This window comes from Salvelinus fontinalis, chromosome 28, assembly GCF_029448725.1.
Source record: "Salvelinus fontinalis isolate EN_2023a chromosome 28, ASM2944872v1, whole genome shotgun sequence".
Lineage (NCBI taxonomy): Eukaryota > Metazoa > Chordata > Actinopteri > Salmoniformes > Salmonidae > Salvelinus > Salvelinus fontinalis.
The window spans coordinates 21157386-21178797 of NC_074692.1; the positions used below are offsets into that span (position 1 = coordinate 21157386).

The following is a 21412-nucleotide window of genomic DNA, read 5'->3' on the forward strand; positions in this document are numbered from 1 at the left end:
TTCCGTAGCAGGTTTAGAATAACTTACGCAACAGCTTAGGATAATTCATGTAGAAGGTTTGGAGGAATAGGTTAAGGTTAGGGTTAGCTAGAATGCACCAAAACAACGTTTGACGTCAATTCGACAAAAGCAATATACAATCTAGACATAGGTGACAATGGTTGGTTCCACCCCCACGTGTAATACTGTTTCGTCAAACGCTCCCTACACTGTAGGCTGGGCAATTGAACGAGTCAAAATTCGCCCAAGCCAGTGACGTTTCTGAATTTGTGAATAAATACTCGAGCGCCACGAACGAAAGATCGTGAATGCATGACATGAACTGACTGAGGAGAATTCGCAGGAGGACACGATAAATTAATTAATAAAAGCCACAATATACGGCATTTATTTTATCTGCCAAACGAAGAACGCTAACAATGATGAACGGACAGATGAACGGTTTTCATAACTACCTTATTGACGAGGACTGCTTCCTATTCACCTCGGAGTCGGTAGGAGAAGGACACCCTGGTAAGAACTAACTAGCTACAAATACACCCTATAATAAAAACGTATGCCTTTGCTGTGTACCTATTTATTTAGATATGGGTAACAAACGTTGGCTTGCTAGCACACACGCAAGTCGGTGGTGCTTAGTTTAGCTTGCTAGTTAACATACTTAGCTAACTACCTGCAGATCAAACCATATTACATAAAAAGCCGCATGTGAGGCCCAACTGCATGCTTCTTGATTTATTAGCCAGCTAACGTTAGCTACTTTGCTGAACGTTAACATGGCCTCTATTGGACAATAATATCCGTCCTAGGGATTGAGTCGCTTAAAAAAAACATATGTTCTCGAGTCATAAGTATGCCTAATTCAAGAACGCTTTTGCCCGGACCGAGCCATAATATATTTCCAAGATTCGGACTAGTTTGCGCGCATGCTCTCGGGGAACGCGATCTATACTGGCGTTTGTTTCTACGTAAGGACATATACAGAGATTTTATTAATTGTTACACCCTTGTCTCGACGGGTCATAGTTTAGCTTTAGACGTCCAAACAAATACGTTTTTATTTACACGTGAACCCACGGAAATGGTGGCGGGTTTATCCCCATTGAACGGCTGCGAGTACAAGGTGTTCCCCGGTTCAGCCTCTCCCACCATCGCCATAATCCTGAGATATGGTACCGCATGTGTATAACTGCAGTCAGTAGACCACTGCGTAGCCTGTCATAAAATCGCGCCAAACAGAAGAGCACTACAATAATTCCCATCAGTGTCATGCCAGACGATTTACATGTTCTGTTCAATCTACCAACGTTGTACAAATGTCTGTACGATTGTGAACTAGTGCCAACTCTAGTCTTCCCTTTTTATATTTAGATAAGATTTGCGACCAGATCAGTGATGCAGTGCTTGACGCCCATCTCAAACAGGATCCTGATGCCAAAGTTGCTTGTGGTAAGAAAAATAACCTCTATGATGCAACTTCTAGCTGCCCTGGAGTCAGCTGTGACCACATAAATGAAGCAGCTCATTAAACTCTTGATGCATCTTGTTAATGTGTAGTAGGTCTATATTATGTCAACATTCCCCTGAGTTTTTTTTCCAGATGAGTATTGATGTGTCCTCTGAAAGGATGTGGTTATGTACTCTTCCCCTTCCACCTTTCTCAGAGACTGTTGCTAAGACTGGGATGATCCTGCTGGCAGGTGAGGTGTCATCGCGTGCTACAGTGGACTATCAGAAGGTTGTTCGCGACACCATCCGCCACATCGGATACGATGACTCCTCCAAAGGTTTTGACTATAAGACCTGCAACGTGCTGGTGGCCCTAGAGCAGCAATCTCCAGACATCGCCCAGGGTGTTCACATCGACCGCAATGAGGAGGACATAGGGGCAGGGGACCAGGTAAGTGTTGGGATGCAGAGGACTGCTGCAGGAGCAGTGTTAGCTGTACATTTATCTGAGTGCTATATGTGCAGCTTTCCTTTCTGATGTAACAGTTCTGTGTTCTATCCTCAGGGCCTGATGTTTGGATATGCTACTGATGAGACTGAGGAGTGCATGCCCCTCACTATTATGCTCGCTCACAAGCTCAATGCTAAAATGGCTGAACTGCGTCGCAATGGCACCCTGCCCTGGCTCCGGCCTGACTCCAAGACCCAGGTAAGCTGCCAGTGTGTAATTGATAGGTGATTTACATTAGGTTAATTTGAGGAAGTGCCTGTAAAACTAGTTTGTCCTAGCTTATTTATCACGCATCAGATAAGTGAATAAGAAAAGCAATATTGCACTCTTTCCAACCTAGTTTGTGGCCAGCAGTATCTCCAGCATTGAACTAGTTTTAATCCATGCCTGCTGTTGTACCACCCTGCTGACGTTCTCTCTGTGTAGGTGACAGTTCAGTACCGCCAGGACCGTGGCACAATGCTGCCAGTGCGTGTCCACACCATCGTTGTCTCTGTGCAGCATGATGAGGACATCTGCCTGGATGAGATGCGTGATGCTCTGAAGGAGAAGGTTGTCAAGGCTGTGGTGCCCTGCATTTACCTGGATGATGACACCATCTATCATATGCAGCCCAGTGGACGCTTTGTCATCGGAGGCCCACAGGTGAGACTAAGGGGTGGAGGTAGGACTGGGCATCTAGGACCTGGAACTCTGTGCTTGGGGGGAAATAAAGTAACTTTGATGGATGAGCTTGTTTAACTGATATTTTTTAATTTTTACTACTGTTAGAATTATAGTACCAGTAATAACTTTTGACACCTACTCATTCAAGGGTTTTTCTTTATTTTTGCAATTTGTAGAATAACTTTTGACTGGTACTGTATGTCTTGGTAAGAGTGACCATGAACTATTCATCCTTTCCCTTGCAGGGTGATGCTGGTCTGACGGGCCGTAAGATCATTGTTGACACTTATGGAGGCTGGGGAGCCCATGGTGGAGGAGCCTTCTCAGGGAAGGACTACACTAAGGTGGACCGCTCTGCTGCCTATGCTGCCCGCTGGGTGGCCAAGTCTCTGGTTAAGGCAGAGCTGTGCAAGAGGGTCCTGGTCCAGGTGAGGGCAGGGTGATATTGATACACCTCATGCACAGAAATCATAGGCGCAAAGGGGTGCCACAAAATCAAACCTAAAGTCTGCTGTATGTTTCTTCATCCATCTATGCTACATCAGGTTGCTTATGCCATCGGAGTGGCACACCCCCTCTCAATCTCCATTTTCCACTATGGCACATCCCAGAAGAGTGAGAGGGAGCTGCTGGACATCGTCAAGAAAAACTTTGACCTTCGTCCTGGTGTCATTGTCAGGTAAAGTATATGCCTCTATCTGAATCTCCCTCATGTTACTCACGCTTCCTGTCTTTCTGTTCTGCCTAAACATCACAGCCAGTGTTCAGAGATGGTTCTAAGCCTTTACTGTATGATTACTGTCATACTGCTTTCTGTTTGGCTCTGTCAATCGGGGCTTGTGATCTGTTTGCTGAATCTGATATTCTACCCCTTTCGCACCCAACCGGTCTTGCTTTCAATGCCAGTACAGTGTGTAATGTTAAAGCTTGGCGCATTGGGGTCTCTTCTGCTAGATGGCATGTTTAATTACCCAGCATGACTAAAGGTTTCCTGCTCATCCAATTGGAAGGTCATAGGGTTCTCAGACCTTGTTAAAGTTCAATGCCATTTATAAATGAGATCAGTGTGCTTTCCATCTCCAAGCTGCAGTCCCTACACTGCTCAAGGATGAGTTGATTGGCAGGGTAAGTGTCAACGCTTCACTCACCCTTCTTTACAAGCTGGCCTAATGAACCCTTCTGATCATGGTTTTCTTGCTGTGGCTCGACACTCCCTATTGGCTGGTTTGAGTGTTATAACTGTTGCTCTGAGGTAATCTCCTGTGACAGGCCTCTAAAATGAATCGATTGTGTATTCCAGGGAGCTGGAGCTGAAGAAGCCAATGTATCAGAGGACTGCTGCCTATGGCCACTTTGGCCGGGAATCCTTCCCATGGGAGGTGCCCAAAAAGCTAAAATACTAAACCTGTCAAGCTTTTTCCCCCAGGCCTGTTGGTGTATACTACAGAGAAGCCTGCATGGTCTTGGGGTGAAAGGCCCTTTAAACTCCCCTTCCCTCTTAATGGCATATTAAAACCTGATCTACCCCTCCACCTTCCCTCAAAATGCACCCCAACCCCCCCCCCCCGTTCTAATTCCGCTCTGTTATCTGTACTGTCTTTTTGCTGTTAGTAGTATAAGCTCTAACGTTCTCAAAAATATTTCAGGAAAGTAATGTTAAGTGAGTAAAAGGGTGTTAGCTAGCTACCTGAATCACTGAAATGTGCTTCATTGTCCCCTTTGAGGAGGTCCTGAAGTACCCTGGTCTTCTACTGATGTCCCTCACACTACAACTCCTAGCCCCTGCCCAGCCTTAACCAAACTGCAGTATTTACAGTTTCTTAGTATCTGGGCTTAGCTGTACTTATACTTGATTAGTTTGTTACCGTTAAGTCTAATGACTTACCAAGGCTACACTTTTATCATGTTAATTTACTGGTGCTATGGATGTAAGGGACACCGCTCGAAGCAAACCGTTTAGGGAAACCGTATTGACTGGGGATCCCCATTAGCTACTCTTCCTGTGGTCCAAACAGTAATGCCCCCAATCTTTCCTTTTAGTGTAGACTTTTTTTTTTTGTCTGGTTTTGTGACCCGCTAATCCTTCTCCCTCACCTTTTCAAGCTTTAACTTCAATTATCCTTTTGGAGGATATAAAAAGGGCACGGTTTTAAGGGTCAGTGGTTGCTGTTTTTCAAAAATGCTATGCATTGCATGCTGAATAACAAACACATTTTTATTGTCAAGTTCTTGAATAAGCGGAGTAAAGTCTCAGATACCCCTGCAGATGTCTGTGCTGTTTTCTGACGTAATACAGAAAAGTCAGAAGCTGCTATGTCACTGCGACTGTCTGTAGGTGTGTTTTGATATTATACTTGATCGTTTAGAATATTCTCATTGGATTGTCCTAATATTGAAGTTTAAATTTTAAACAATTCTTTCAAAAGGTAGTTTAATTTCCTTCTGTTTTTTTATTTACATTTTATATAAAATGGTTTAAGGTCAAGGCCCTCCTTCCTTGTGTATTGGTGGCAGTTGTAGCTACAAAGAAACCACAATTTTTATCCTGAAGGAGAGCTGTCTTTGCCACAATGCATAGTTCTTACTACTGGCAAACAATATAAAATAAACCTTTTAATATTTATTTGTTCTCTGAAACTTGCCATGGCTTCAGAAGGCAGCTTAAAGGTTTTAATCACATTTTGACTTGACTGAATGCCATAACTAAGGTCACATTTTTCAGTGTTTCTCTCGTGGTTCCAAAGTGTCATACAGAAAAGCTTTGGTCTGCTTCCACAGGGAACTGTCACTGGCTGATGTGATGAATGTTGCTATTTTGACCACAGATTATTTTGGGTGTGATTGTATTAACCATACAAGTCTACTATTTGCCTAACTCCCCCACCTTATCCTTACATGAAGAGATGGCAAAGTTTGGCTGGTGTTGTACAGAGAAACCAGCCTTGTTTACAAGCTGTCTCTTGTATGGATGGGGTTTCCCTTGGAGCTTTGGTTTTGTTTCCTGTTACCACTTGAAGACTAGTCTGCTGGCTACTGTGAGTAAGAGTGCCTTTTCTATTTCCTCCCCCCAATCCCTGTATTGAACCCATTTTTTCCCCTCCTGTTCTCTATCAGCATGCATCTGACATCCTGAGGAACATGTAGCTTGTCTCAATTCTGTCTTCAGAGGTTGGCTACTGATTCCTCATGTCAAAGATCTGAAATAAATGGCTACTTTCCTTCATGAAGCATGTTTCTGGTGTCTCATTCCTTGTCTTTTAAAATATATATATATTTTTTTTACTGTATTTGAAAAGGTAATTTGCTTTAATTGTCTGTCTAGCTAGGTCTTTGTGCACAATTGTTTGACCAGTGCTACCACTAAAAGTCATTAGTAACTAATGGTGTCATTAGTTGGGTCAGTCATGGGTGGTAAACATAAATAATAGTGTTGGAGTAACACATTGTAATTTGCCATAATCCCATGTTTCTGGGTATTTAAGCCATGGGGAACATTGGCTGTTCTATAACTGATAATGCAGCACAGAGCTGTTTACCTGAAATGCCATCTGGACACAACTGCTTTTTTATGTAATGGTAGTATCTTGCCTTAAGGCGATCCCATCCAAGTCCTTGACAGTTTTATGGTGGCTGTGCAAGAGTGTTTCCCCCAATAGTGACTTGTTAGGATGACTATTTAGTCAAGACAAATATTATGATGAGATATTACACATCCTGTATAGTGTACCAGCTTGACTTTCTCAACACTTGCCTGTGTGTAGTGGACACTGTTGGTGATTTACGTACTTAACTTAAAATATGACCCACCCAATGCTTTTCTCCTTGTATCTTTCATACTTACAAATGGATTAATCCAGGATCAAGTTGAAGGGCAAACAATTGTCAGGATAAGAGCTTCTCTTGCGATCTTTACTGTTAACCAATCACCTCACAGAATGTGCATACACCTCCTTGGACCACTGACAGAAATAATTACGTCGTGCAGGGTGTACAGTAAGATTACCAAGACAATGACTTGTTTTACCTACAGGTGTGTAGCAACTGAATGTAAAAATGTGCATAATGTAAATTGAATTATGCAGTGATTGCATTGTCCTAAAACATTTTTAATTAGTGTAATGCCCACTGGTTTGTGTGTCAAGAACTGCACCGCTGCTGGGTTTTTCACAATCAACAGTTTCATGTGTATCAAGAATGGGTCACCACCCAAAGAACATCCAGCCAACTTGACATGTGGGAAGAATTGAAGTCAACATGGGCTGCATCCCTGTGTAAAGCTTTTGATACCTTGAGTCCATGCATGCCCTGATGAATTGAGGCTGTTGTGAGGGCAAAAGGGGGTGCAACTCAATATTAGGAAGGTGCTCCTAATGTTTGGTATACTCAGTTTAAGAAATTAATGATCCAAGAAATAAAATGACAAAGCTGTAAAATGTTTTCCTGAATATAATCCTATTTCGTGGATACTGTTGGTGTTTGAGGGTTTTAGTGTGAAATATCCTTAATATTTTGAAACTTATTTTACTGAGTTTATTTTTCAATGCGTAGGTGTCAAATTGCTGGCAGTTGTGAAAAACGTATGCACTTCCGTTCTGACAGAGTGGAGACATGTCAACCCCCCCCCCCTCAGGTGGAACCATTCCAGCCAATGAGAGGGCAGATAGTATGTGTGTGAACAACAGGCACAACTGATATAAAAATGAGGGTGTTCTATAGCAAAGTTATTTCACATCGACCTCATGAATATGCATAGCCCATCTTGAATTTCAATGGGGACAACTCCAATATAAAGTGTTCTCAGTTGTGGGGATATCATGTGCATCATACTTACTGTATATCAGTACATAACCTAACCTGCTTAGGTTGTCAGTACATAACAACCTAAGCATTATGAAACCTCCAGGGGACCATGTCCCATGAACATCCTAAAATGTTCTCGGGAACTAGAACGTCTTAAAAACATCCCTGGGACAAACAAGGAACTAGACAAAACCTCCAGGGAACCATGACACAATGTCCTAACCACTTTAGGTGACTGTTTTGGGGAAGTCAAAGACTTTTTGTTTTCAGGGTTATCTATAAAAAAAAACATTGCATTGAGATTTTAGTAGTTTGCTAAAAGATTTGATGCACAAACACACACACACACACTCATTTACACAGACAGACTCCCTCAATAACTGACGGCCTCACTGATTCACTGACTGACTGGGGTTGTGGGGGTGTATTGGGGGGTCGATTGTGTAATTTGAAAGTCTTGATATTACTGCTGAAGTCAGGTTTAGAGCTATGATTTAGGAATGGGGTTTGGTGTATAGTCCGCTACTAGTGAAGCATGATACTTGATATGCATGAAAATAAAATGAATATTAAATTATTGGTTAAAGTTCTTACACTATTCATAGATTTATCATATTGTAATCAACACAATGTCATAATTATTACATTATGTGCAAAAACGTTAATTTTTGTTACATTATTGGCAATTTACATTATCAGCATTTATTACATTAAATGCATTATCAAATTAGCAGCTATTACATTATTGGCATTTTATTACATTATCAGTTGCTACAAAAGGTACAAATTGTAAATCCCTGCATTACATTATTAAATTTGTTAGAAGCAGTCAGTAAAGGTTGAGAGTTTGAGGTCTGAAGACAGCACTGTCCTTTGAGGATACAAAGCTACCGTGTCTTAGGTGGTCTTTAATATAAAATATACTGTCCTAGCCCAGTATTATTTCACTTCCTGATTTAGAAATAAACCCCCACCTTTCTCCATACGGATTGTTCTATCTGTAATTCTTAGAGTAATCTGCTTCCCAAAAAGTACAACTGCTTCGTTCTGTAGTATTCAGAGCATGATCGGTAATATAAACACTTTCTCAGGCAGACCATTTACATCACCAGTCAAATCCTGTTCAGTTTGTAACTCAGAATCCAAATAAAAGCTGTAACTAGTTGTTCTAAATGAGTAATCTTTTGCGGTGACTCCCTTCTAATAACTTGGGTGGTCATCGGCCGCTCTGGTACATTGTGACACATTTGACTGGCTGCCTTTTTGATCTAATTAATAGATTTCATAGTCTGCTCAACCCAGAGTCTGCTCCATCTCGAAGGGGATTGGGGATCAACGTTGTGCTATGTTAGCCTGGGCACCATTCTGTTTCTGTCTGTTCTGGCTTATCGCCATCTTGGCAAGGCAACAAAACAGCATTGTTGAACAATTGAGTAGCCTATAGACCAGGGGTCTCCAACCCTATTCCTGGAGAGCTACCCTCCTGTAAGTTTTCGCTCTAACCCGAGTTGTAAATAACATGGTTCAGTTTATCAACCACCTAATTATTAGAAACAGTTGTGCTAGATGAAGGTTGTAGTGAAAACCTACAGGGCGTAATCTCTCCAGGAATAGGGTTGGAGAGCCCTGCTAGAGTGGTGTATGTACAGCTTGTACATTAATTTGTCAAACTTAGTTTGTTTTGTGTCATGGTCTTGTGCCGACCAACCAGTGCTCCCACACATTGGCTAACCGGGCTATCTGCATCATGTCCCACCCACCACCCGACAACCCCTCTTTTACGCTACTGCTACTCTCTGTTCATCATATATGCATAGTCACTTTAACCATATCTACATGTACATACTACCTCAATCAGCCTGACTAACCAGTGTCTGTATGTAGCCTCGCTACTTTTATAGCCTGTCTTTACTGTTTTTTTATTTCTTTACCTATTGTTCACCTAATACCTTTTTTGTACTATTGGTTAGAGCCTGTAAGTAAGCCTGTTGTATTCGGCGCACGTGACAAATTTACTTTGATTTGAATGCAAGGGAAGCCAACGAGCATTTGGCCTCCCTTGAAAAGTATAAAATAATAGCTAAACAGCATTGAGCTAAAGTGAGTGAGCTCAACTGTGAATGGTCCTGGTTTGGATTTGGCGTCACTCCTATCAAATCGCATCGAGAGCATGTCATTGACAGAAACAACTTGAATCGTTGCATCTCGTTGCGTTGTTGTCCTCCGGTTGCTAGCTAGCTAGCTAAAATTGTCCCTTTCCTAAATTAGCCATGGATGGAGATAGGGATTTGGACTTGTGGTTTTACTTAATTCTCCATGCTGGCCAATGATTATAACGGTGATTCTGATCCAACCATTAATTCATACATTGTGCCCCTGGGCTGAGAGGATGGAAGTTCAATATGTAGCTAGATGTAGAAGGCTAATGTTAACTAGCTAACATTGCCCATGAAAGGAAGTTAGGCTAGCTAGCAAGCATTTTAGCCAGGTAGCATAAGACAACAAAAAATAAAAGTGTGTACTCTATGACGGAGTGACAGACCGTTTCGTTTACATGAAAGAGAAGAGGATTGCATTGGCGTTTCCCCAGAAGTAGGATGAGTCAACATGTTTTTTCTACTTGCACAAACGTGCACACAGAAATCAGAACCATGGACAGCCACATCATATTTAGCTTACGTTGATTGGACTAAATTGTTTTTGGTATCTTTTAGTTGTCACTATTAGACTTAGCATAGGTGATTTGATGTTGAAATGGTGCTGGAATAGTGGTGGCAGCTCCTCCTGTTTTCTTTGCGACTTGCGGTAACTCTGTGGTTGTAAATCAATAGTTGTTTAGTGGTCGGAAAACATTAACTTGATGGACCATGCTGTAGTGTTTTGTCACATGCAATATGCTTTGTGGACTTCACCGGACAGAGGTATAATTTATTTTGCCACTGTCTTCTCATTGTCTCGGCCTTTAGGCCTATATATCTCACAGTCGCCAGGCATATGAACTAACAGGTTATAGAGCAAACAATGCAATTATCACAACACATAGGTTGTAATATGGCTTTTCTGACTTCCCCAGTGATTTTACCCAGGCAACGTTACTGAATATTTATTTATTTATTTTTATTTCACCTTTATTTAACCAGGTAGGGAAATTGAGAACACGTTCTCATTTACAATTGCGACCTGGCCAAGATAAAGCAAAGCAGTTCGACACATACAACAACACATAGTTACACATGGAGTAAAACAAACATACAGTCAATAATACAGTGAAAAATAAGTCTATATACAATATGAGCAAGTGAGGTGAGATAAGGGAGGTGAAGGCAAACAAAATATATATATAAATAAATAAAAATATAAAAAGGCCATGGTGGCGAAGTAAATACAATATAGCAAGTAAAAAAAAAGAAAAAAAGTAGAGATAGTAGAGATAGAAAAAAGTAGAGATAGAAATAATGGGGTGCAAAGGAGCAAAATAAATAAATAAATAAATACAGTAGGTAAAGAGGTAGTTGTTTGGGCTAAATTATAGATGGGCTATGTACAGGTGCAGTAATCTATGAGCTGCTCTGACAGCTGGTGCTTAAAGCTAGTGAGGGAGATAAGTGTTTCCAGTTTCAGAGATTTTTGTAGTTCGTTCCAGTCATTGGCAGCAGAGAACTGGAAGGAGAGGCAGCCAAAGGAAGAATTGGTTTTGGGGGTGACCAGAGAGATATACCTGCTGGAGCGCGTGCTACAGGTAGGTGCTGCTATGGTGACCAGCGAGCTGAGATAAGGGGGGACTTTACCTAGCAGGGTCTTGTAGATGACCTGGAGCCAGTGGGTTTGACGACGAGTATGAAGCGAGGGCCAGCCAACGAGAGTGTACAGGTCGCAGTGGTGGGTAGTATATGGGGCTTTGGTGACAAAAAAATATACGAAAGGGGTGTTTAATGTGGTTGTCTCGTGTGTGTGTTTGGACATGGCAAGCATTTGTAAATTCACAGAACAGTATACAGTTAGTCACTCACCCTTTACCGTGGCAAAATTGGTTTGAATTCGGATAGCCTCTGGCTCTAGTTAGGGATTGTCAATGAATTACAGAAAGTACTAAGAGGGCTGGGAAAGCAAATATTCTAGATGGAAGCTAGGGATCGGGCTGGGAGATGCTACTTTTTCACCCTACAAAGATGACATATCTGATAATGTTGCATCATACTGTCACCCTAAACCCTGCAGCACCACACTCCTAACCTTGGCCAAACAGCCAACTGGCCTGATCATGACCTTCTCACCATGACACTACCCTTGCCCCCCAATGCCAAATTTGTTGGTCACATATACACTACATGATCAAAAGTATCTGGACACCTGCAGGTCGAACATCTCCTTCCAAAATCATGGGTATTAATATGGTGTAGGTCCCCCCTTTGCTGCTATAACAGCCTCCACTTTCTGGGAAGACTTTCCACTAGTTGTTGGAACATTACTGCGGGGACTTGCTTCCATTCAGCCACAAGAGAATTAGTGAGGTCGGGCACTGATGTTGGGCGATTAGGCCTGGCTCACAAAGGTGTTTGATGGGGTTGAGGTCAGGGCTCTGTGCAGAACAGTCAAGTTCTTCTACACCGATCTTGACAAACCATTTCTGTATGGATCTCGCTTTGTGCACGGGGGCATTGTCATGCTGAAACAGGAAAGGGCCTTCCTCAAACTGTTGCCACAAAGTTGGAAGCACAGTATCGTCTAGAATGTCATTGTATGCTGTAGCGTTAAGATTTCCCTTCACTGAAACTAAGGGGCCTAGCCCAAACCATGAAAAAAAACAGCCCGAGACCATTATTCCTCCTCTACCAAATTTTACAGTTGACACTATGCATTTGGACAGTCACTGTGCTCCTGGCATGTGCCAAACCCAGATTCATCCGTCGGACTGCCAGATGGTGAAGTGTGATTCAACATTCCAGAAAACGCATTTCCACTGCTCCAGAGTCCAATGGCGGCGAGCTTTTCACCACTCCAGCTGATGCTTGGCATTGTGCATGGTGATCTTAGGCTTGTGTGCGGCTGCTCGGCCATGGAAATCCATTTCATGAAGCTCCCGACGAACAATTATTGTGCTGACGTTGCCTCCAGAGGCATTTTGGAACTCAGTAGTGAGTGTTGCAAGGATTTTTAAGCGCTTCAGCACCCGGCAGTCCCGTTCTGTGGGCTTGTGTGGCCTACCACTTTGTGGCTGAGTCGTTGTTGCTCCTAGACTTTTCCACTTCACAATAACAGCACTTACAGTTGACATGGGCAGAAATGTGATGAACTGGCTTATTGGAAAGGTGGCATCCTATGACTAGCAGGGCAGACATTTGATGGACTGACTTATTGGAACATCCTATGACGGTGCCACGTTGAAAGTCTCTTAGCTCTCCAGTAAGGCAATTCTACTGCCAATGTTTGTCAATGGAGATTGCATGGCTGTGTGCTAGATTTTATACACCTGTCAGCAACGGGTGTGGTTGAAATAGCCAAATCCACTAATTTGAAGGGGTGTCCACATACTTTTGTACATAGGTGTTTTAGGTGTTTTTTGTGTAGGTGTTTTTTGTGTCTCTTATCTTGTGGGAGGTATTGTATACCTAATAGTGAACATGTCCATGGTGGATTGAGGCTGTCATAGTGCAAACCCCAGCAATCTAACAATGACTGTGAGTTAAAAATAGAAGTTTGAGTAAGCCAAGTACTAAGTACTTACCAAGTAAGTACTTGGATAGTGTGAGTGGACAGCAGCTGTGGAGTGTAGTCAATTTGTGGCAGACAGTTTGGACACTGGTCACATGAGTAACTTGAGAATAGAAGCTATTAATGGTCCCTGGTAAGTACAGTGTAACTGTAGTAATGTACTACCTCATGATCCGTAAAATGTGCTTGGGCAGACCTCCTGGAGGTTCCTGGAGTTGACGTGGAGTCATTAAATAAGGGAGAGAGATGAGTTATTAAAGGCCATTGAATGTCAAAGTTTTATTTGGTGTCACAGGGAAGCAGTAAGTAACAGTGATGATGCGGACAGGTTGGTCACAATTATTATATGTGATTCTATGAGGTTGATACTCACTTTGCCAGAGGACAGATTCCAAGAGTTCTGCAGAAGCAACAGAAAAAAACAAATATAGAAAAAGACTGCCCCTAAAAAGAAACTTCTACTTTTTAAAACGGCCTATGTGGCATCGTTATGAGTAAGAAACATTTATTCTTGTGTCAAAATTGACTGCAAAGTGTAAATAGGATAACTTCGGTCATAAAGTCAGTCTCGTCCAAAACTGAGATTTGCAAGATGATAGGGAAAAAAAATGGTATGGCACCGAATGAAGGGTACCGTAACACTTATCCTTGAGTTGGGTTTATTTCAATCCTGCCCACATGCCCACAGTTGGCAGCACCCAAGTAATCATCAATTCAGAGCGCAGCTGCACACGGCTCCATCGTAATGACCATGGTCAATTTGGTTTGACATTCAATATCCCTATGGGGCTGGTTATGGACCATCAGTAAATTACACAATATTTTTAAATGTCAATAGCTCCAAATGTCAGTGACTTAAAAACCTCCAACCAACTTTACATTTTTGAAATTCTTACACAAATATTGAAAGCATTTAATGAGCCAACTAAAAGATGTGCAATATGAAAATATTTTCCCATTTACATTGAGGTTTCGGTATGTAGAGAAATGGCACCCTAGTTCCTATACAGTGCACTACTTTGACCAGAGCCATATGGGAACTTGTCAAAAGTAGTGCACTATATAGGGGCTAGGGTGCCATTTGGGACATACAATGCATTCGGAAACTATTCAGACCACTTCCCTTTTCCCACATTTTATGTTACAGCCTTATTCTAAAATTGATTTTAAAAGCATTTTCCTCATCTACACACAATAGACTAAGTGAAAACAGGTTTTTAGAAATGTTTGCAAATGTAAACAACAAATACCTTAAAAGGTAATCAGACCCTTTGCTATGATATTCGAAATTGAGCTCAGGTGCATCCTGTTTCCATTGATCATCATTGAGCTGTATCTACAATTTGGAGTCCACCTGTGGTAAATTCAGTTGATTGGAAATTATATAGACAGGTGTGTGCCTTTCCAAATAAGGTCCCACAGTTGACGGTGCATGTCAGAGCAGAAACCAAGCCATTAGGTCGAAGGAATTGTCCGTAGAGCTCGGAGACAGGATTGTGTCGAGGCACAGATCTGGGGAAGGATACCAAAACATTTGTGCAGTATTGAAGATCCCCAAGAACACAAGAACATAGTGGCCTCCATTCTTCTTAAATGGAAGAAGTTTGGAACCACCAAGACTCTTCCTAGAGCTGGCCGCCCGGCCAAACTGAGCAAGGGAGGTGACCAAGAATCCGATGGTCACTGACAGAGCTTCAGAGTTCCTCTGTAGAGATGGGAGAACCTTACAGAAGGACAACCATCTCTGCAGCACTCCACCAATCAGGCCTGTATGGTAGAGTGGCCAGACGAAAGACAGTCCTCAGTAAAAGGCACATGCCAGCCCTCTTGGAGTTAACCAAAAGGCACATAAAGGACTCTCAGATCATGAGAAACAATATTCTCTGGTCTGATGAAACCAAGATTGAACTCTTTGGGCTGAATGCCAAGTGTCACACCTGGAGGAAACCTGGCACCATCCTTACGGTGAAGCATGGTGGCAGCAGTATCATGCTGTGGGGATGTTTTTCAGCGGCAGGAACTGGGAGACTAGTCAGGATCGAGGGAAAGATGAACGGAGCAGGGTACAGAGAGATCCTAGATGAAAACCTGCTCCAGAGTGCTCAGGACCTCAGACCGAGGCGAAGGTTCCCCTTCTAACCAACAGGACAACAACCCTAAGCACACAGCCAAGACAACACAGGAGTCGCTTCGGGACAAGTCTCTGAATGTCCTTGAGTGGCCCAGCCAGAGCCCGGACTTGAACCCGATCTAACATCTCTGGAGAAACCTGAAAATAGCTGTGTAGTGACACTCCCCATCCAACCTGACAGAGCTTGAGAGGATCTGCAAAGAATGGGAGAAACTCCCCAAATACAGGTGCCAACTTGTAGCGTTCGAGGCTGTAATCACTGCCAAAGGTGGTTCAACAAAGTACTGAGTAAAGCGTCTGAATACTTATGTAAATGTGCCATTTCAAATTCTAAAAACCTGTTTTGGATTTTTTATTATGGGGTATTGTGTGTAGATTGATGAGGAAAAAACAATTTAAACAATTTTAGAATAAGGCTGTAACGTAACAGAATGTACAAAAAGTGAAGGGGTCTGAATACTTTGAATGCACTGTAGGATTGTTGTCTGATAATCCATCTCCTCCTGCATGGTGACCGAGGAGTAGGCCTACAAGTCTGTCTGGATGACACTAATTTAATCTCTGTCTCCACTACCATTTAAAGCCCATAGGTTTGTGTTCCCAGGGCAACTTCTTCAGCTAGAAAATGTGCAATTGATAGGGTAATGCAATGGAGTTATGTGAACCATCAAACCATAATTCATTTTTACAACAGATTTGAATGTAAATTCTAAGAGAAACTTTTGATATCTTTGCATCTCTGATCTCATCCAGTATTTTGAAATAATGGAGTTATACTATTGTTTTGTTTATACAATTCCGTCATTGCGTGACTGGTTAGACAATACTCCTTCAGCAGTCTTGTCTTAACATGTAAACCTTTTATATAACACCTTAATCTCTGACATTGGTTGAACTGCTTTTCACAGTTTTGTAATATGCTAATTGAACAACGATGACTTACAAAACCAGTCAAAGGTGAGGAAGGAATGGGAGTCACAAAATCCTCTTAGTAATTGCACCATGTTCAGATGTCTGCTCTGCTTTCTAAAATCAGACTTGCCACACAAAGAGGTGGTTAATTAATTAATTCCAAATCAGGAAACCCTGTGCAGGCCAACAAACAAAAACAATTCATGGTGACAAATGAATGGAACACTTTTGCCATTTATACCCAAGCGGTAAAAGTACGCACAGATGAATATACCACCATTGTCCGACCATCAGACACCTGAGTCTGCACTGTGGCAAAATTGTGGTGTAGATATTGGGGGGGGATACAATTTCTGCAATTCTACAGTTTGACATTACTAATTATGCCACTCTTGAGGGGTATATGGAGGTGTATTTTGAAAATATAGTATAAGGATAAGTGGAAGCCTCCCAATCTAAAAATGTTTGTTATTTAGGAAAACATATTTTGGGGGGAGGGGTGAGGGACAGCTAATTTCCTGCATTTCAACACATTTTGCCATTGGGGCAGAGAAAATTGTGCAGTTTTATAATGCTATGCTACACATTTTTTCATGCGTCAGAGAACATATAGCAGTTTTAAAGCAAATATCCTTCAATTCTACACATTTTGCCATAGGGCAGAGAGTAAAATGCACTGTTTTATAGTCCTGGCACCACACACTGCCAGGTCTCTGACCTCCTCTCTATAGGCTGTCTCATTGTTGTCAGTGATCAGGCCTACCACCATTGTGTTGTTTGCAAACTTAATGGTGTTGGAGTCGTGCTTGGCCACGCAGTCGTGTGTGAACAGGGAGTATAGGAGGGGACTAAGCACGCACCCGAGGGGCCCCGTATTGAGGATAAGCGTGGCAGATGTGTTGTTGCCTACCCTTACCACCTGGGGGCAGCCCATCAGGAAGTCCAGGATCCAGTTGCAGAGGCAGGTGTTTAGTCTCAGGGTCCTTAGCTTAGTGATGAGCTTTGAGGGCACTATGGTGTTGACGTTATCGATGCACTTATTGATAAAGCCAGTGACTGGATGTGGTATAGTCCACAATGCCATCGGATGAATCCCAGAACATATTCCAGTCTGTGCTAGCAAAATAGTCTTGTAGATTAGCATCTGCCTCATCTGACCACTTTAGTTTTTGCATATAAGCAGGAATCAGGAGGATAGAATTATGGTCAGATTTGACAAATGGAGGGCGAGGGAGAGCTTTGTACACATCTCTGTGTGTGGAGTAAAAGTGGTCTAGAGTATTTTCCCTCTGGTTGCACATGTGACATGCTGGTAGAAATTAGGTAAAACAGATAAGTTATCCTGCATTAAAGTTCCCGGCCACTAGCAGCGCCGCCTCTGGATGAGCGTTTTCCTTATGGCCTTATATTGCTCCTTGAGTGCAGTCTTAGTGCCAGCATCGGTTTGTGGCGGTAAATAAACAGCTCTGAAAAATATAGAGGAAAACTTTTGGTAAATAGTGTGGTCTACAGCTTATCATGAGGTACTCTACCTCAGGCGAGCAAAACCTCAATATTTTTTAATATTAGATTTTGTGCACCAGCTAATTTTGACAAATATACATAGACCCCCACTCCTCGTCTTACCGGAGGTAGCTGTTCTGTCTTGCCGAAGCACGGAAAACCCAGCAATGTCGTCATTCAGCCAAGAATCAGTGAAACATAAAATATTAGCTATCCCGTTGGTAGGATAGTCTCGAACGGAGGTCATCCAGTTTATTCTCCAATGATTGCATGTTGGCCAATAGGACGGATGGTAGAGGTGGGTTACCCTCTCGCCAACGAATTCTCACAAGGCACCCAGATCTGCATCCCCTGTATCGGCATCTTCTCTTCTTGCGAATGATGGGGATTTAGGCCTGGTCTGGGAGCAGCATTAAAATCCTTCATGTTCAACTCGTTAAAGAAAAAATCTTTGTCCAGCTCGAGGTGAGTAATCGCTGTTCTGATATCCAGAAGCTATTTTCGATTATAAGAGACGGTGGCAGAAACATGTACAAAATAAGTTACAAAACAAGGCGAAAAAACACAAAAATAGCACAATTGTTAAGGAGCCCGTAAAACAGCAGCCATCCCCTCCAGCGCCATTCCAGCTTTCCCTTGTGTATCAAGAATGGTCCACCACCCAAAGGACATCCAGCCAACTTGACACAACAGTGGGAAGCATTGGAGTCAACATGGGCCAACATCCCTGTGGAATGCTTTCAACATCTTGTAGAGTCCATGCCCTGACGAATCGAGGCTGTTCTGAGGGCAAAGGGGCGGTGCAACTCAATATTAGGAAGGTGTTCTTAACCCTCCCCTATTTTGAACCAGTCCCGGTTGTTGTGTCGCCTCGGCTCAGCTGAGGAATGCCCAGTATCTCTGGTAAGGCTGCCCAATTCTGATATATTTTTCCCCCTAATTGGTAATTTGACAAATCCGAGCAGCCCTGAAAAAAAGAGCTGTTGTGAATGGTGGATGTTGTGAATCAGAATTGGGATGCCTGTGTAAACGCAGCTAGGGGCTTGAGAATGGGGCTTGAATTGGGGGGTTGGGCGTGAGTAGTAACAGTGGCAGAGGCTGGCAAGGCATGTGGTCCTAGGATAATTGGCATATTTTCATGCATTGCTGAAAACAATGAATTAATCTCCCACCAAAGGTCGGAGTCAGCAGATTTACAATGTTAGGTCCAATCCCCCTCGTTTTGTCTTTAGGTGTGATTGCTGAGTCCCATGGGAACAAGTTGTACTACAGCTCTGGGAAAAAAAAATACAAAATAAAAACATTGTTTAGTTGTAGATCTAGTCTCTATAAAAATGTTTCCACACCTTGCATTAGTGTCAGTAGGCCTGTGGTATGGATGGAGGTTTGTGTGCCACAACTCTAGTCATGTGACTCGTGAAGGCTGCAGGATCCTATCACTCTGGCTCAATGACTGACTAGTTACATAAGGTTGGACAACCTGTCCATGGGACAGTCAATTTTCCCAAAATGAGTAACCAAAAGGTTCCAAAATAAGTCACATTGTTACTATAAAGAAAAGTTACTTCATGGGTCTGAAAGTGTTTGAGGGCATTAAACCCGAATTAGTGTAAACCTAGACGAAACATACTCACTCCTGTCATTGTTAAAAGAGAAACCGTAACAGTGAGAATGGTGTAAGAGCATCAGCAGGTAGAATGGATGGAAAATACAAGTTGGTAATGGGCTCTGTGGATCAATTTTGTTATATTTGCCCTCAAGCTGGACGATTTCAGCATCTTGTCTAAGTAGTAATGGTATATGCTGCCCCCTAGTGACAAAACATATTGCCCCTAGAGATAAGTTATTTTCACATTACATTGGAAAGGGAAGGCAAAGGGGGATACCTAGTCAGTTGTGCAACTGAATGCATTCAAATGAAATGTGTCTTCAGCATTTAACCCAACCCCTCTGAATCAGATAGGGCTGTGCGTTCTGTTCACTCCATAACATGCCAGCAGCATACCACCCTGCATACCACTACTGGCTTGCTTCTGAAGCTAAGCAGGGTTGGTCCTGGTCAGGCCCTGGATGGGAGACCAGATGCTGCTGGAAGTGGTGTTGGAGGGCCAGTAGGAGGCACTCTTTCCTCTGGTCTAAAAAAATATCCCAATGCCCCAGGGCAGTGATTGGGGACACTGCCCTGTGTAGGGTGCCGTCTTTCGGATGGGACGTTAAACGGGTGTCCTGACTCTCTGAGGTCATTAAAGATCCCATGGCACTTATTGTAAGAGTAGGGGTGTTAACCCCGGTGTCCTGGCTAAATTCCCAATCTGGCCCTCAAACCATCATGGTCACCTAATAATCCCCAGTTTACAATTGGCTCATTCATCCCCCTCCTCTCCCATGTAACTATTCCCCAGGTCGTTGCTGCAAATGAGAACGTGTTCTCAGTCAACTTACCTGGTAAAATAACGGTAAAAAAATAAACATACAGAAGAGCAGGACTCGCCAACCCCGTTCCTGGTGAGCTACCCTCCTGTAACTTCCCTCCAACCCCAGTTGTAAGAGGCTCTATGCATTATACCGCCTCCCACATTCTATTTTGCTGACTTCCAGAGCGATTTCCGCTATTGTTTTTATCATTAGCTTACTAGCTAACTAACTGCCGTCGATGCATTCCTGACTGCAAAGGAGGTGCTAATGAACATTGTTCAGTGTCTGTGTTCAGTTTCTTCAAAATGCAATGGTATTGTGAGCTCCTATAGTTTCCCGGTTGATGTAGAGCTTTATTATTTCCTTACTCACCCCTGACATGGCTGTTATGGTGGATAAGGGCTTTCTCATAGACGACATTGGTCCGTGCAAGGTCTACCAGCCAGCCTTTCTGTCAAGACACACACAGATGCCAGCGCATGAGGTTAGGGAGACCCAATTCATTGCCAGGCTGAGAGTGCATGTTGAAAGAATGATCCGCGGAGTAAAGGAACACAAGCTGTTTGACACAGTCATCCCCCTGACCATCTCAGGCAGCGTCAATCAATTATTTGCAGTGGCGTGCCTGTTGGTCAACTATCATAACAGACCTTTGATCAGACCATGGGCCAAGCCAGCATAAATGTACATGTGCTTATTTGCTAGCAGCAAAATAAACCAATTATTATCTAGGACATGAACCAATAATTTGTGTTGTAGTGAATATGAGTTTAGGGGTGGGGGAAAGAAATCAAGTAAACACAGAATAGCCAGAATGCAAGATTGAATACAATTGGCTGAATACTTTTCAGGCGCATTTCTTTATGGATATGGACTCACAAGTGTTATTGGCTTGTGCCAACGCTGTTCTGTGTCTGTGCAGCTGAGAACTGGTGGTGCAGCAGGAATGTTGAGAGTAGTGCACTGTCTGGTAAAGCAGGGTCACCAGATGATTGCACATAAAACTTCCTGCAACACAGGAGCAGTGGCTTTGGACCACAATCCCTGGTACGGAGTGCTTTAACACCATCTGTGAAGATACGTGTGATGACAGACTGAAGTGAGAAACAAGAATGATGTGGCCCATAAATAACAATAAACATAGTAGTGTCTGGTCTTCTTAACTAGGGGCTCATTTAACTATACAGGAATACATTGTGTCTCAGTAACACAATTACCAAACACTGTATCAACAGATCTTTACCAAATAACCTGTTAAGTGTGCAATTCAAAATTGGGATCCATCATTAAGATCTATTAAGAGTAAATGTTGA

The 21412-nt window shown here is 42.6% G+C and overlaps 1 protein-coding gene and 1 long non-coding RNA gene across 3 annotated transcripts; one reads left to right on the forward strand and one right to left on the reverse strand.

Moving 5' to 3' along the window:
• Positions 1–206: 206 nt before the first annotated feature.
• LOC129826366 (S-adenosylmethionine synthase-like) lies at positions 207–5853 on the forward strand. 2 transcript variants are annotated; one of them, XM_055887010.1, is made up of 8 exons: positions 207–513; positions 1372–1449; positions 1665–1900; positions 2015–2158; positions 2387–2605; positions 2872–3054; positions 3172–3305; positions 3927–5853. In XM_055887010.1, exons 1-8 carry the CDS (start codon positions 420–422, stop codon positions 4027–4029), a joined length of 1191 nt encoding a protein of 396 aa, XP_055742985.1. In that variant the 5' UTR covers positions 207–419; the 3' UTR covers positions 4030–5853. The 2 variants fall into 2 exon arrangements, with proteins under 2 accessions (XP_055742985.1, XP_055742986.1); XM_055887011.1 differs by lacking the exon at positions 3927–5853 and having other exon boundaries at positions 3172–3920.
• Positions 5854–10522: 4669 nt separating this feature from the next.
• LOC129826371 (uncharacterized) lies at positions 10523–20792 on the reverse strand. The gene is made up of 3 exons (XR_008755024.1): positions 20472–20792; positions 17808–18958; positions 10523–17647 (listed from the first exon to the last, which is right to left on the reverse strand). It is a non-coding gene; the product is annotated as an uncharacterized LOC129826371 (long non-coding RNA).
• Positions 20793–21412: the final 620 nt, after the last annotated feature.